Genomic DNA, 13,747 nt, shown 5'->3' with positions numbered 1-13,747 from the left:
TATCTTTCTGGCTCAGGGATCGAACCCAGGTCTCCTGTGTCTCCTGCACTGGCAGACAGGTTCTTTACATCTGACCCACCTGGGAAGCCCCTGAAAAGCTAACACAGCTAACAGCAAATTTAAAGCTGTCAGATGTGAAAAGTGAAAGTGTTAGTTGCTCAGCTGTGTCCAGCTCTTTGTGATCCATGGACTGTAGCCTGGTAGGCTCCTCTATTCATGTAATTCTCCAGGCAAAAATACTGGAGTGGGTTGCCATTCCCTTCTCCAGGGGCTCTTCCTGACCCAGGGTTCAAACCTGGTCTCCTGCATTTCAGGCAGATTCTTTATCATCTGAATCATCAGGGAAGTCCAAGAAAGCCAACACAATAAAGAATAAAAAAAAAAACTATGTTTAGGTTTTTAGTGCATGCCCCGTTTGTCAGTCATGTCCGGCTCTTTACAACCCTATGGACTATGGCCCACCAGGCTCTTCTGTCTGTGGGATTTTTTGTTCAGGCAAGAATAGTGGAGTGTGTTACCATTTCCTTCTCCAGTGGATCTTACCAACCCAGGGATTGAATCTGTCTCCTGAGTCTCCTGTATTGGCAGGCAGCTTCTTTACCACTGAGCCACCTGGGAAGCCTCTGTTTAGATTTTTCCTGTGCTATTGTTTTTTAAATTATCTAAAACTTAAAAAGGAAAAAGCCAAAATCTGTAGCAAAAAGACAGAAGTATGGATGAAAGAGAAAAATGTACATTCTGAAAAGGAAAGATAAAAATTTTTCTAACATGACTGAGGCATTATGACAAGGCTTCTGAAATTCTCATTGGAGAGGTAAGGGTTAATGTTCTGAAAACTTGGTGGTCTTGTTAAAAATGCAGATTTCTGGGCATCATTACTCCAAGATACTAACTTAGCCAGGCTATAGAGGGTCTGGGAATCTTCAGAGTCAAAAAGGTATTCTGGGTGGTTCCAGTGTTGTAAAGCAGTTTCTAGAAACACACCAAAGACTGCCCAAATCCATATTCACTATTAGAAGACTGGGGGGTGGCTGGTGTACTAGGTTAATAGCATCATTCCCAGAGTGAACAGTGAACTCTTGTGTTTATCAATTAATAGTTCTTTTCACAACAAAACTATAAGGTATCTTTGGTCATTACCCACTAAGGACCTAGTTCTGGGACGCAATGGCAACTATATGGATCCACAGTGTAGAGGGAAGAAAGAATGTAAGATAAAAGAAAGAAGATATGTTTTTGAACCCTAAAAGCTCTCCATTTGTTGGCTGTATAACCTCTGATAGTTATTTACCTCCATTTCTCATTTGTAAATTAGGGTTCTAAGACTTGCAGAGGGAATACTATATGGTGTAGGAGATATAAACAAGTTTTATTTCATTCATCAGGTGTTTTGAAATTACGTCATAAATCTGAAAGTCAGGATTTTTCACACAAAACTGTCTCTACTTTCTTCTGAAAAATGCTAAGACCTGAATTAGAAGGCCTGGCAACAAGCCAGCATGCCAATGACTGGACATGAGTAACAGCTCCTTTCTTCAGATGGGGCATGCCATGGACCCCTGCTCAAATACTGCTCTTGTTTGTCACCTACTTAGCTCCTGTGATCATTTGAGTATGTCAGCTATGGTCATGCTGAATGAGCTCAGGCTTTGAAGTCTGGCAGATCTGTATTTGAACCCCAGCGCTGTAGCTTACTAGCTTGGGGTGGCCTTGAATAAGTTATTCTCACTTTTTCTTTAGTAAAATGAAGATAGCTGATACCTAATCAATGTTAGTTCCATTACCTATTACCTCTTTGGTTTAAGAATTGCATAGTAAACTGCAAGTGGAAATAATATCTTAATATTTATATATAATATTTGTATTTTTATATATAGCAATCTCATATTGATAACGTGCATCAAAACTGCAAAGGAGAAGTAATGTACTCATCTAGAAGTAATGTTAAAAGCATAACATATTTTATACCTGAAATGACTTCTTTTGAGGGATTCATACTGTGAAGAATATTCTTATTTCCTTCAAAAATGGTGATAAACTGCAAGACAAAGCAAAGTACTGATTCAACCTTTTGTTAGATACTACATACTAGAGATACCTAGAAATCCTCAAGAGATGTAGCATAATCATTATAGCATTTTATATGACTTCTATGTTCTGCAGTAACAATTATTATCTGAGACTCATACATTTTGCCAATTATATGGCTAGGATTGACCCTTATCATAGATATGAACCAAGCTTGACTACCAAATAATTGAAGGCTCAGGTATCATAACAGACAAAAAAAAAATGTCAGCTGTGTCTCTCCCTCCTCCTCTTTGGGATAAACTGCAATGAGTAGTAAGTTATAGATTATTTTCTGATAATAAAGATAAGAGAAGGAAATAGATGTTTACTACATAGCTCTTCCTTTTATGGAAATCTTAGCTGTTTCCGAAGAGAAGTCAAGTGGCTGTGTGGATCTAGAGCAGGGAACGTGGCTCAGATACTAGCTTTATTCCATAGGACTTTATCATGTCTTTGAATGCAAAAGAAGCAATTTCCCCAGAAAGGCATGAAATAGCCTGGGACAGGTAGCAAGATTTCACTATAGCTATTCTAGAATGCTAGTAATTTAAAAAGGAAATAAGTCAATGAAGTAAGGCTAAATATATGCACCACAAAATGCCTTGTGTATAGATTATGAAAAGACCACCAGATATTAATGAGTTCTACCACAGTTCCTCCAAGAGGATTTGAGGCAGAGTTTGAGATATTTTGAACAGGATACTTGAAGAATGAAATGGAGCAGAGACTGTGTAAAGAACATATTCTCAGCATTGGCTGCACAGTAGAATTATCTATGAAATCTTTTTTTTTTTTTTTAATATGAATCCCTGGGCCCATAACACCATGGAATTGAAGTCCCTGAAGGTGGGGAAGATATTGATACTAAAGAAAAACACATGACTCTATTGTGTGAGAATCAGAGTTGATAATACCTATTCTATAAGAAGGAAGCTGATGGTGCCATGTGTCTCAGATGAATAAATATACTTAAGTTCTGCTAAGAACTTCCAGCATTACATGAGATTCAAGAATATTTGCTGCTACTTCATGGAACATTGTTAAAATAACCTTATTAATAAAAATTTATAGGTTCTTTTTAAAAAAAATTCTTGTGGTTGTTTTACAATGTTGTGTTAGATTTTGCTATGTAGCTAAGAGAATCAGCTGTGCCTGGATCCCCTCTTCTTTGGACTTTTCCCCATTTAGGTCACCAGAGAACACTGAGTTCCCTGTGCTATACAGCAGATGCTCATTAGTTATCTGTTTTGTACATGGCAGTGTATGTACGGCAGTCCAAATCTCCCAACTCATCTCAACCCTCACTTCCCCACCACCCTTGGTAACCATAAATCTGTTCTCTACATCTGTGTCTCTATTTCTGCTCTGCAGATAAGTTCATCTGTACCATTCTTCTAGATTCCACATGTAAGTGACATTATACAATATTTGTTTTTCTCTCACATTTACTTCACTCTGTATGACAATCTCTAGGTCTATCCATGTCTCTACAAATGACCCAGTTCCATTCCTTTAGATGGCTGAGTAATATTCCATTGTATGTATGTTCTACATTGTCTTCGTCCATCTCTCTGTGACATTTAGGTTAATTCCATGTCACATCTATTTTAAACAGTGCTGCAAGGAACATTGGGATGCATGTGTCTTCTGATCATGGCCATTCTGACTGGTGTGAGGTGATATCTCATGGATTTGATTTGCATTTCTCTAATAATTAGTGATGTTGAGCATCTTTTCATGTGTTTGTTGGCCATCTGTATGTCTTCTTTGGAGAAATGTCTATTTATGTCTTCTGTCAATTTTTTGGTTGCATTATTTCTTTGATATTGAGCTACATGAACTGTTTGTATATTTAGGAGGTTAATCCTTTGTCAATTGCTTTGCAAATATTTTCTTCCATTCTGAGGGTTGTTTTTTGTCTTACTTATGGTTTCCTTTGCTGTGCAAAAGCTTTTAAATTTAGTTGGGTCCTATTTGATCTTTTTGACTCACCTCCTAGAATAAAGAAAATGAAAACAAAAATAAACCAATGAAGCCTGATTAAATTTAATATCACTTAAAATTTTTATTTGAAAATTTAAAAATATTGCCTATGTTGGAGTTGGCATCTTTTTCCTTTGCCTTAAAGTTATAGACACTGTCTTAGTTCTTTGTATGTTGAGTAATATTGTATTGTATCCTGACCTTTTTGAACAATTTATATGATTCTAAGAACTGTTAAAATCCTCTGTAGAGGGTTGATTTGTTTTTAAAGTAGTTAATTAACCCATTAAAGTTCAGAACACACATCCTACCCCGCCTTCTGTGACAGTGGTTCCAATGTAAATTTAGTTTTCAGAGTCTTGGCAGTATTTTTTAGTGTGTATCTCTATTAAGACTGTAGTTCAGTTTCTATAACCTTTTGTCTATAGAACATCAAGTCAGTTCCTTGCATGCACATCTCAGGAGACACTTTATAAAAACAGATTTGGAGGGGTTCCTTTTTCATGTCCCTCTTCTCTTTGATTTCAGTGTCTCTGATTCTCAACAGTCCCCTATTCTGATTCTATGTTTAGAATGCTATGGCTCTAGCCTTCCTGGGTGCCGTCTCACACATCCCATGACGGTATTGATGTCCAGGGTAAAGTAACAAAAGAAGGCAGAGAAAAACGTGGCAGGTTTCCCCCTAGTGTTCTTCATGTTGCTGCTGCTGGAGACTAATTCCTCTGGTCAGAGAGAAGGATTTTCTCTCAGTCTTAAGTGCCTCACAGCTTCGTTGCCACTGTTGTACAGGTTCATGGCTAAATCTTGCCTTGAGAGAGAGAGCCTCCCTACTTTCCATTTCATAGGTACTTCTTCCTAATTGTCGTAAGATAGCCATGGTTTCTCTTGGAGCTTTCTTATTTTATCCATTCCCTCTATGTAATTACAGGATTTTAACTGCCCTGGGTCTATGCTAGGAGATGTGAGAGGAAAAAACCCACGAAACTCATAAGGGTTTTGGAGTTCTGATTTCCTGCCCCAAGCTACTCAATCAGTTGCTTTTCATGGCCCTTGGTAGTTGTCTAGAGAGTTTAATCAGTGAGAGGCACAACTGGAATGTGCTTTACTTTACCTTTCTCAGAACTGGGCTGAATAAAAACTGTAAGCACAATTTTACCATGGAAAAACAGTTAAGTGAAGAAAAAGGACAGGAGCCAAAAGTGTGCAGATTAGCCAGCAGTTCAGATTGGCACAAGGAATAGTCTGTTAATCAGGTCCTTAGACTAAAGATTGTCTCCATTTTAGTGACATTTGATATTACTTGGAAAACATGGCCTAAGTGAAGCCTGAGGTTGTCAAACAGATATTTTAGTTTAAAAATGAAGATTAGGTTGAGTGAGGAACTAACCCAACATCTTTAGAGATGTGGTAAAAGTTATCTTAAGTATGAGTTGTAAGATTTGACTCTGAAAATTACTCTGGTAATAAGAAGTGACTGGATAATCAATGGATTGGGTGTCATGGAGTTAGGGAGATTTGCTTAAAAATAGGATTAAATTGAGCCAAGAAACAACCACAACATAAGAGGATTTGTAGCTTGGGGACTCATTGAAAACTTTCTAAAGAGGATTAGGAAGGAGGACACTTTCTGAGTTTACAGTGGAGCCTAGCTGGCTGAGTCTTTCGGAAAATTGTCTTCAGGCAGTCAGTCCTTAGGAATGCAGATAAATAAATGGAATCAGCATTTATTTCTTATAACCTGCTCTCTTCCATTTTTGAGGCTTCTGTTTCTTCTCTCCCTCCACCAAATCCCTCACTTGGGTCTACTTGCCTTCAGTTCAGTTCAGTCGCTCAGTCGTGTCCGACTCTTTGCAACCCCATGAATCGCAGCACACCAGGCCTCCTTGTCCATCACCAACTCCCGGAGTTCACTGAGACTCACGTCCATCGAGTCAGTGATGCCATCCAGCCATCTCATCCTCTGTCATCCCTTTCTCCTCCTGCCCCCAATCCTTCCCAGAATCAGAGTCTTTTCCAATGAGTCAGCTCTTTGCATGAGGTGGCCAAAGTACTGGAGTTTCAGCTTTAGCATCGTTCCTTCCAAAGAAATCCCAGGGCTGATCTCCTTCAGAATGGACTGGCTGGATCTCCTTGTAGTCCAAGGGACTCTCAAGAGTCTTCTCCAATACCACAGTTCAAAAGCATCAGTTCTTCGGCACTCAGCCTTCTTCACAGTCCAACTCTCACATACATACATGACTACTGGAAAAACCATAGCCTTGACTAGACGGACCTTTGTTGGCAAAGTAATGTCTCTGCTTTTGAATATGCTATCTAGGTTGGTCACAACTTTCCTTCCAAGGAGTAAGCGTCTTTTAATTTCATGGCTGCAGTCACCATCTGCATTGAAGGGCCAAATGACCCATTCCTTCTCAGATTTCCTCTAGTGACTGCAGTAACAGAGTTAAGGAATGGAATTGTTTTCAGGTGCTAAGGAGGAATAGTGGCTTATCCTGTGCACTTAAGCAAGGAATGATAGCTTAACCCTAAGGTGAGAATTGACAGATTTCTTGGGTACCATGGACAAGTCTTAGCCTGGAGGAGAGATTTGAGCATGAAGAAATTGCAAATAGGGGAATACTTCCTGATGCCCCTCAAACAGCACCATATGGTTATTGATTAAAACAGAATATACTCAAATGGCCTCATATATTCTAATTATAAGGTATAGAAAAAATACTTACCTTAACACTGTTTGAATTTTCTGGCTTTTGTTCCTGAGAACTTGCTGTGGAGAAGAAGAAAAAAACAGGAAAAAAATAGTATTCTTTCTGAAGCACAAATAACATTGACACAAACCTGATCTTATTGTTTTTCACTGAAAAGTCATAGAATTAGGCTAATAGAAGCACTTGTTTCAGTGCACAGACAATGTGAATAAAACTGAAATAGGTGAGATCCCTAGATGTATGTGGCATATTTTAGCCCTTCTTTTAGGAATTATGAAAGATGAAGTGTGATGTCATAGGAAAGACAGGTTCTATAACTTAATAACTATAAATCTAAGAATGACCACTCAATCCCTATGTGCCTCTTTATTATTTATTTTACATGTAAAATAAGAAATTACCCTATAAGTGATTCCTAAGGGCCTTTCCAGCTTTAGCACTCTTTGATTCTACATAGCTAATTAAAAGCAGACAATTGGAACAAAGAGCTAGTCTTATGAAATATTCTGAGTGAGAATCAGGAGAATTTTGAGACAATACCAAGAGGAAACCTGGTGGAGTTGCTGCACAACTAAAAGTTGCCTAAATTTCAGGGGAAGTCGACACCAGTAAAAAAAATCAACCCAAGGAGGGTAGAAATGATACTAGGAGATACGTTTCACAAAGACCCATCACTAAGAAGGCAGTTCACCTGCTGGGGCATCAGAAAACCTGAGTTTAAGTCTTAGCTTTACTACTTAGAGCTGTGAGGATATTGTTGAATTTAATCTGACTTCTCTCCCAGTTTCCTCCCCTTTGTAGACTGTGAATGAGACTATTTTCCTGTCTCTGTCTGAAGAAGACTTAATGGGATATCTCATGTATAAAAAACTATGCATTTTATAGACATGTACTCATCAAGAGTCAATACATGTTTGTTAGGATCAATTTAGGTTCTGGAAAAACAAAACAGTAGCAAGACCTCAGTTAACTCAAGAGAAGAGCTAATTATCTGACTTACCTGACAAGGTTGGCAAAATTTCATTGTTGGTTAATAATATTTCTAAAGTCCCTAACTCTATATTGCACATAATTGAACTTACATTTAAATGACTGAGGACATTTGGATTTACTACCATGGCTGTCATTCCAAACACAGGTTTTTATGTTTCTAGGTTAGGTGACTATCAACTTTCCAGGATGTACTAGGAATTTGTTTTGATGAAAAGTCACAGAAAAATTCCTGCTAGTTTAGGATCCTAGGATATTCAGATTCAAGTTATTTGAGATTTTCTTCTATATTCTATATAAAACTATAAACTAAAATTAGGAATATTTTATAGTGTATATAAAACTATAAACTAAAATGTTCAACCTTAATCTTGTCATTCAACTCAAGATTTAAATATCCTACGGCTTATGTGACATCTCAACTTAAATATCTAATATCTTAACATATTCAAAACAGAATTCTTGTGCACTCTCTTTAGTTATTCCCATAGTCTCCCTTATTTACTGCTTCCACCTACTATAAGCTTGTTTTAGACCCTTTGGGATATAGATTTGATCTTCATTGAGCTTATATTCTAGAAGGAGATAGTGAAAAAAAAAATGAAGTCTGTCATACAGTAATAAGAGCTAGGGAAAAAAAAAAGCAAAGAAGCAGAATATGCACTGCCATCTTGACAATGAATCAAATCCCTTATGATTATACAGTGGAAGTGAGAAATAGATTTAAGGGACTAGATCTGATAGATAGAGTGCCTGATGAACTATGGACTATGAGGTTCGTGACATTGTACAGGAGACAGGGATCAAGACCATTCCCACAGAAAAGAAATGCAAAAAAGCAAAATGGCTATCTGGGGAGGCCTTACAAATAGCTGTGAAAAGAAGGGAAGTGAAAAGCAAAGGAGAAAAGGCAAGATATAAGCATCTGAATGCAGAGTTCCAAAGAATAGCAAGAAGAGATAAGAAAGCCTTCCTCCGTGATCAATGCAAAGAAATAGAGGAAAACAACAGAATGGGAAAGACTAGAGATCTCTTCAAGAAAATTAGAGATACCAAGGGAACATTTCATGCAAACATAGTCTCAATAAAGGACAGAAATGGTATGGACCTAATAGAAGCAGAAGATATTAAGAAGAGGTGGCAAGAATACACAGAAGAACTGTACAAAAAAAATCTTCACGACCAAGATAATCATGATGGTATGATCACTGACCTAGAGCCAGACATCCTGGAATGTGAAGTCAAGTGGGCCTTAGAAAGCATCACTATGAACAAAGCTAGTGGAGGTGATGGAGTTCCATTTGAGCGATTTCAAACCCTGAAAGATGATGCTGTGAAAGTGCTGCACTCAATATGCCAACAAATTTGGACAACTCAGCAGTGGCCACAGGACTGGAAAATATCAGTTTTCATTCCAATCCAAAAGTAAGGCAATGCCAAAGAATGCACAAACTACAGCACAATTGCACTCATGTCACATGCTAGTAAAGTAATGCTCAAAATTCTCCAAGCCAGGCTTCAGCAATACATGAACCGTGAACTTCCAGATGTTCAAGCTGGTTTTAGAAAAGGCAGAGGAACCAGAGATCAAATTGCCAACATCTGCTGGATCATCCAAAAAGCAAGAGAGTTCCAGAAAACCATCTATTTCTGCTTTATTGACTATGTCAAAGCCTGTGACTGTGTGGATCACAATAAACTGCAGAAAAGTCTTCAAGAGACGGGAATACCAGACCACCTGACCTGCCTCTTGAGAAACCTATATGCAGTTCAGGAGGCAACAGTTAGAACTGGACATGGAACAACAGACTGGTTTCAAATAGGAAAAGGAGTACATCAAGGCTGTATACTGTCACCCTGCTTATTTAACTTATATGCAGAGTACATCATGAGAAATGCTGGGCTGGAAGAAGCACAAGCTGTAATCAAGATTGCCGGGAGAAATCTCAATAACCTCAGATATGCAGATGACACCATCCTTATGGCAGAAAGTGAAGAGGAACTAAAAAGCCTCTTGATGAAAGTGAAAGAGGAGAGTGAAAAAGTTGGCTTAAAGCTCAACATTCAGAAAATGAAGTTCATGGCATCTGGTCCCATCACTTCATGGGAAATAGATGGGGAAACCATATCAAACTTTATTTTCTTGGGCTCCAAAATCACTGCAGATGGTGATTGCAGCCATGAAATTAAAAGACACTTACTCCTTGGAAGGAAAGTTATGACCAACCTAGATAGCATATTCAAAAGCAGAGACATTACTTTGCCAACAAAGGTCCGTCTAGTCCAGGCTATGGTTTTTCCAGTGGTCATGTATGGATGTGAGAGTTGGACTGTGAAGAAAGCAGAGTGCCGAGGAATTGATGCTTTTGAACTGTGGTGTTGGAGAAGACTCTTGAGAGTCCCTTGGACTGCAAGGAGATCCAACAAGTCCATTCTGAAAGAGATCAGCCCTGGGTGTTCTTTGGAAGGAATGATGCTAAAGCTGAAACTCCCAATACTTTGGCAACCTCATGCAAAGTGTTGACTCATTGGAAAAGCCTCTGATGATGGGAGGGATTGGGGGCAGGAGGAGAAGGGGATGACAGAGGATGAGATGGCTGGATGGCATCACCGACTCGATGGACATGAGTTTGAGTGAACTCCGGGAGATGGTGATGGACAGGGAGGCCTGGCGTGCTGCTATTCATGGGGTCGCAAAGTGTTGGATAAGACTGAGCGACTGAACTGAACTTGACAATGAGGTTACAATTTAAAAGAGTGTGGTCCAAGAAGACTTCCCTGAGCAGGTGACATCTCAGTTTCTGAAGGTAAAGAATAAGCAATGTAGATACAGGAGGAAGGCTTCCTTGGCTTCCTTGGTGGCTCAGATGGTAAAGCCTCTGTCTACAATGTGGGAAACCTGGGTTCGATCCCTGGGTAGGGAATATTCTCTGGAGAAAGAAATGGCAACCCACTCCAGTATTCTTGCCTGAAAATTCCCAGGCTACTCCGTCCATGGGTCGCAAAGAGTCGGACACAACTGAGCGACTTCACTTTAGACTTCCCTGGTGGCCTAGACGGTAGGTAAAGTGTCTGCCTACAATGCAGGAGACCTGGGTCATTCCCTGGGTGGGGAAGATCTCCTGGAGAAGGAAATGGCAACCTATTCCAGTATTCTTGCTTGAAGAATCTACAAGAAAGCTACATGAGGATCAGCAAGTACAGAGATGCTGAATTCCTGAAATGTTTAAGGACTAGCAGAATGTCAGTGAGGCTACGACACTGTGAGCCAGGAAGGGAAACCAAGGAGGTGATAATAGGGGTTTGGGGTAATGTCTAGATGATGTAGGGTTTTGCATGCCACTGTAATTTCTTTGGTTTTTGTTTCAGATGGGATGGGAAATACTTATACCTGTAATTATCTTTGCTGCTCTGCCTCAAGTTATAATGTAAATTCTATGATGTTGAGGACTCTATCAGTCTTATTCACATATAGGATTTTAGAACAGAAAGGAGGTGCTCAGTGACTATTTCTGAATGAATTAATTGGACAGCTGCAATATTACTGAAGGATATAAGAATTAAGCTTGATAATTGCAACGAAGCTGGAATAAACAAAACCCTGAATTTAGGGTCAGAAGACATAGGATCTAGACTAGGCTCTGCCTGTGACTTAAAGTAACCTTGGACAAGTCACTTCCTCACCCTGAGCTTGAATTTCCTCATGTAAACAATGAAGGAAGTTATATTAAGTGATTTTTGTCTGACTCTAAACAGCCTAGGATTCCATAATATGGGAATCATACAGTGATTATTTTAACACTGGGTTATAGTATGTTTGTTTGTTTGTTTGTTTGTTTTATAGGGGACTGGAATGCAAAAGTAGGAAGTCAAGAAACACCTGGAATAACCAGCAAATTTGGCCTTGGAATACAGAATGAAGCAGGGCAAAGACTAATAGAGTTTTGCCAAGAAAATGCACTGGTCATAACAAACACCCTCTTCCAACAACACAAAAGAAGACTCTATACATGGACATCACCAAATGGTCAACACCGAAATCAGATTGATTATATTCTTTGCAGCCAAAGATGGAGAAGCTCTATACAGTCAGCAAAAACAAGACCAGGACCTGACTGTGGCTCAGACCATGAACTCCTTATTGCCAAATTCAGACTTACATTGAAGAAAGTAGAGAAAACCACTAGACCATCCAGATATGACCTAAATCAAATCCCTTATGATTATACAGTGGAAGTGAGAAATAGATTTAAGGGACTAGATCTGATAGATAGAGTGCCTGATGAACTATGGACTATGAGGTTCGTGACATTGTACAGGAGACAGGGATCAAGACCATTCCCACAGAAAAGAAATGCAAAAAAGCAAAATGGCTATCTGGGGAGGCCTTACAAATAGCTGTGAAAAGAAGGGAAGTGAAAAGCAAAGGAGAAAAGGCAAGATATAAGCATCTGAATGCAGAGTTCCAAAGAATAGCAAGAAGAGATAAGAAAGCCTTCCTCCGTGATCAATGCAAAGAAATAGAGGAAAACAACAGAATGGGAAAGACTAGAGATCTCTTCAAGAAAATTAGAGATACCAAGGGAACATTTCATGCAAACATAGTCTCAATAAAGGACAGAAATGGTATGGACCTAATAGAAGCAAAAGATATTAAGAAGAGGTGGCAAGAATACACAGAAGAACTGTACAAAAAAAATCTTCACGACCAAGATAATCATGATGGTATGATCACTGACCTAGAGCCAGACATCCTGGAATGTGAAGTCAAGTGGGCCTTAGAAAGCATCACTATGAACAAAGCTAGTGGAGGTGATGGAGTTCCATTTGAGCGATTTCAAACCCTGAAAGATGATGCTGTGAAAGTGCTGCACTCAATATGCCAACAAATTTGGACAACTCAGCAGTGGCCACAGGACTGGAAAATATCAGTTTTCATTCCAATCCCAAAGTAAGGCAATGCCAAAGAATGCACAAACTACAGCACAATTGCACTCATGTCACATGCTAGTAAAGTAATGCTCAAAATTCTCCAAGCCAGGCTTCAGCAATACATGAACCGTGAACTTCCAGATGTTCAAGCTGGTTTTAGAAAAGGCAGAGGAACCAGAGATCCAATTGCCAACATCTGCTGGATCATCCAAAAAGCAAGAGAGTTCCAGAAAACCATCTATTTCTGCTTTATTGACTATGTCAAAGCCTGTGACTGTGTGGATCACAATAAACTGCAGAAAAGTCTTCAAGAGACGGGAATACCAGACCACCTGACCTGCCTCTTGAGAAACCTATATGCAGTTCAGGAGGCAACAGTTAGAACTGGACATGGAACAACAGACTGGTTTCAAATAGGAAAAGGAGTACATCAAGGCTGTATACTGTCACCCTGCTTATTTAACTTATATGCAGAGTACATCATGAGAAATGCTGGGCTGGAAGAAGCACAAGCTGTAATCAAGATTGCCGGGAGAAATCTCAATAACCTCAGATATGCAGATGACACCATCCTTATGGCAGAAAGTGAAGAGGAACTAAAAAGCCTCTTGATGAAAGTGAAAGAGGAGAGTGAAAAAGTTGGCTTAAAGCTCAACATTCAGAAAATGAAGTTCATGGCATCTGGTCCCATCACTTCATGGGAAATAGATGGGGAAACCATATCAAACTTTATTTTCTTGGGCTCCAAAATCACTGCAGATGGTGATTGCAGCCATGAAATTAAAAGACACTTACTCCTTGGAAGGAAAGTTATGACCAACCTAGATAGCATATTCAAAAGCAGAGACATTACTTTGCCAACAAAGGTCCGTCTAGTCCAGGCTATGGTTTTTCCAGTGGTCATGTATGGATGTGAGAGTTGGACTGTGAAGAAAGCAGAGTGCCGAGGAATTGATGCTTTTGAACTGTGGTGTTGGAGAAGACTCTTGAGAGTCCCTTGGACTGCAAGGAGATCCAACAAGTCCATTCTGAAAGAGATCAGCCCTGGGTGTTCTTTGGAAGGA

General features: G+C 39.3%; 1 protein-coding gene across 1 annotated transcript in view; it reads right to left on the bottom strand.

The window, feature by feature from the left end:
* FSIP2 (fibrous sheath interacting protein 2) overlaps positions 1-13,747 on the bottom strand; it is a 161,318-nt gene that overhangs the window by 1,273 nt on the left and 146,298 nt on the right. The window contains 2 exon segments of the mRNA XM_070360818.1: positions 1,969-2,038; positions 6,777-6,820. Coding sequence (XP_070216919.1) covers positions 1,969-2,038; positions 6,777-6,820 — 114 coding nt within the window.

This window comes from Bos mutus, chromosome 2 (assembly GCF_027580195.1).
Source record: "Bos mutus isolate GX-2022 chromosome 2, NWIPB_WYAK_1.1, whole genome shotgun sequence".
Lineage (NCBI taxonomy): Eukaryota > Metazoa > Chordata > Mammalia > Artiodactyla > Bovidae > Bos > Bos mutus.
The sequence above is the reverse complement of the archived record's forward strand: the minus strand, read 5'-3'. Positions and strand labels throughout refer to the sequence as shown.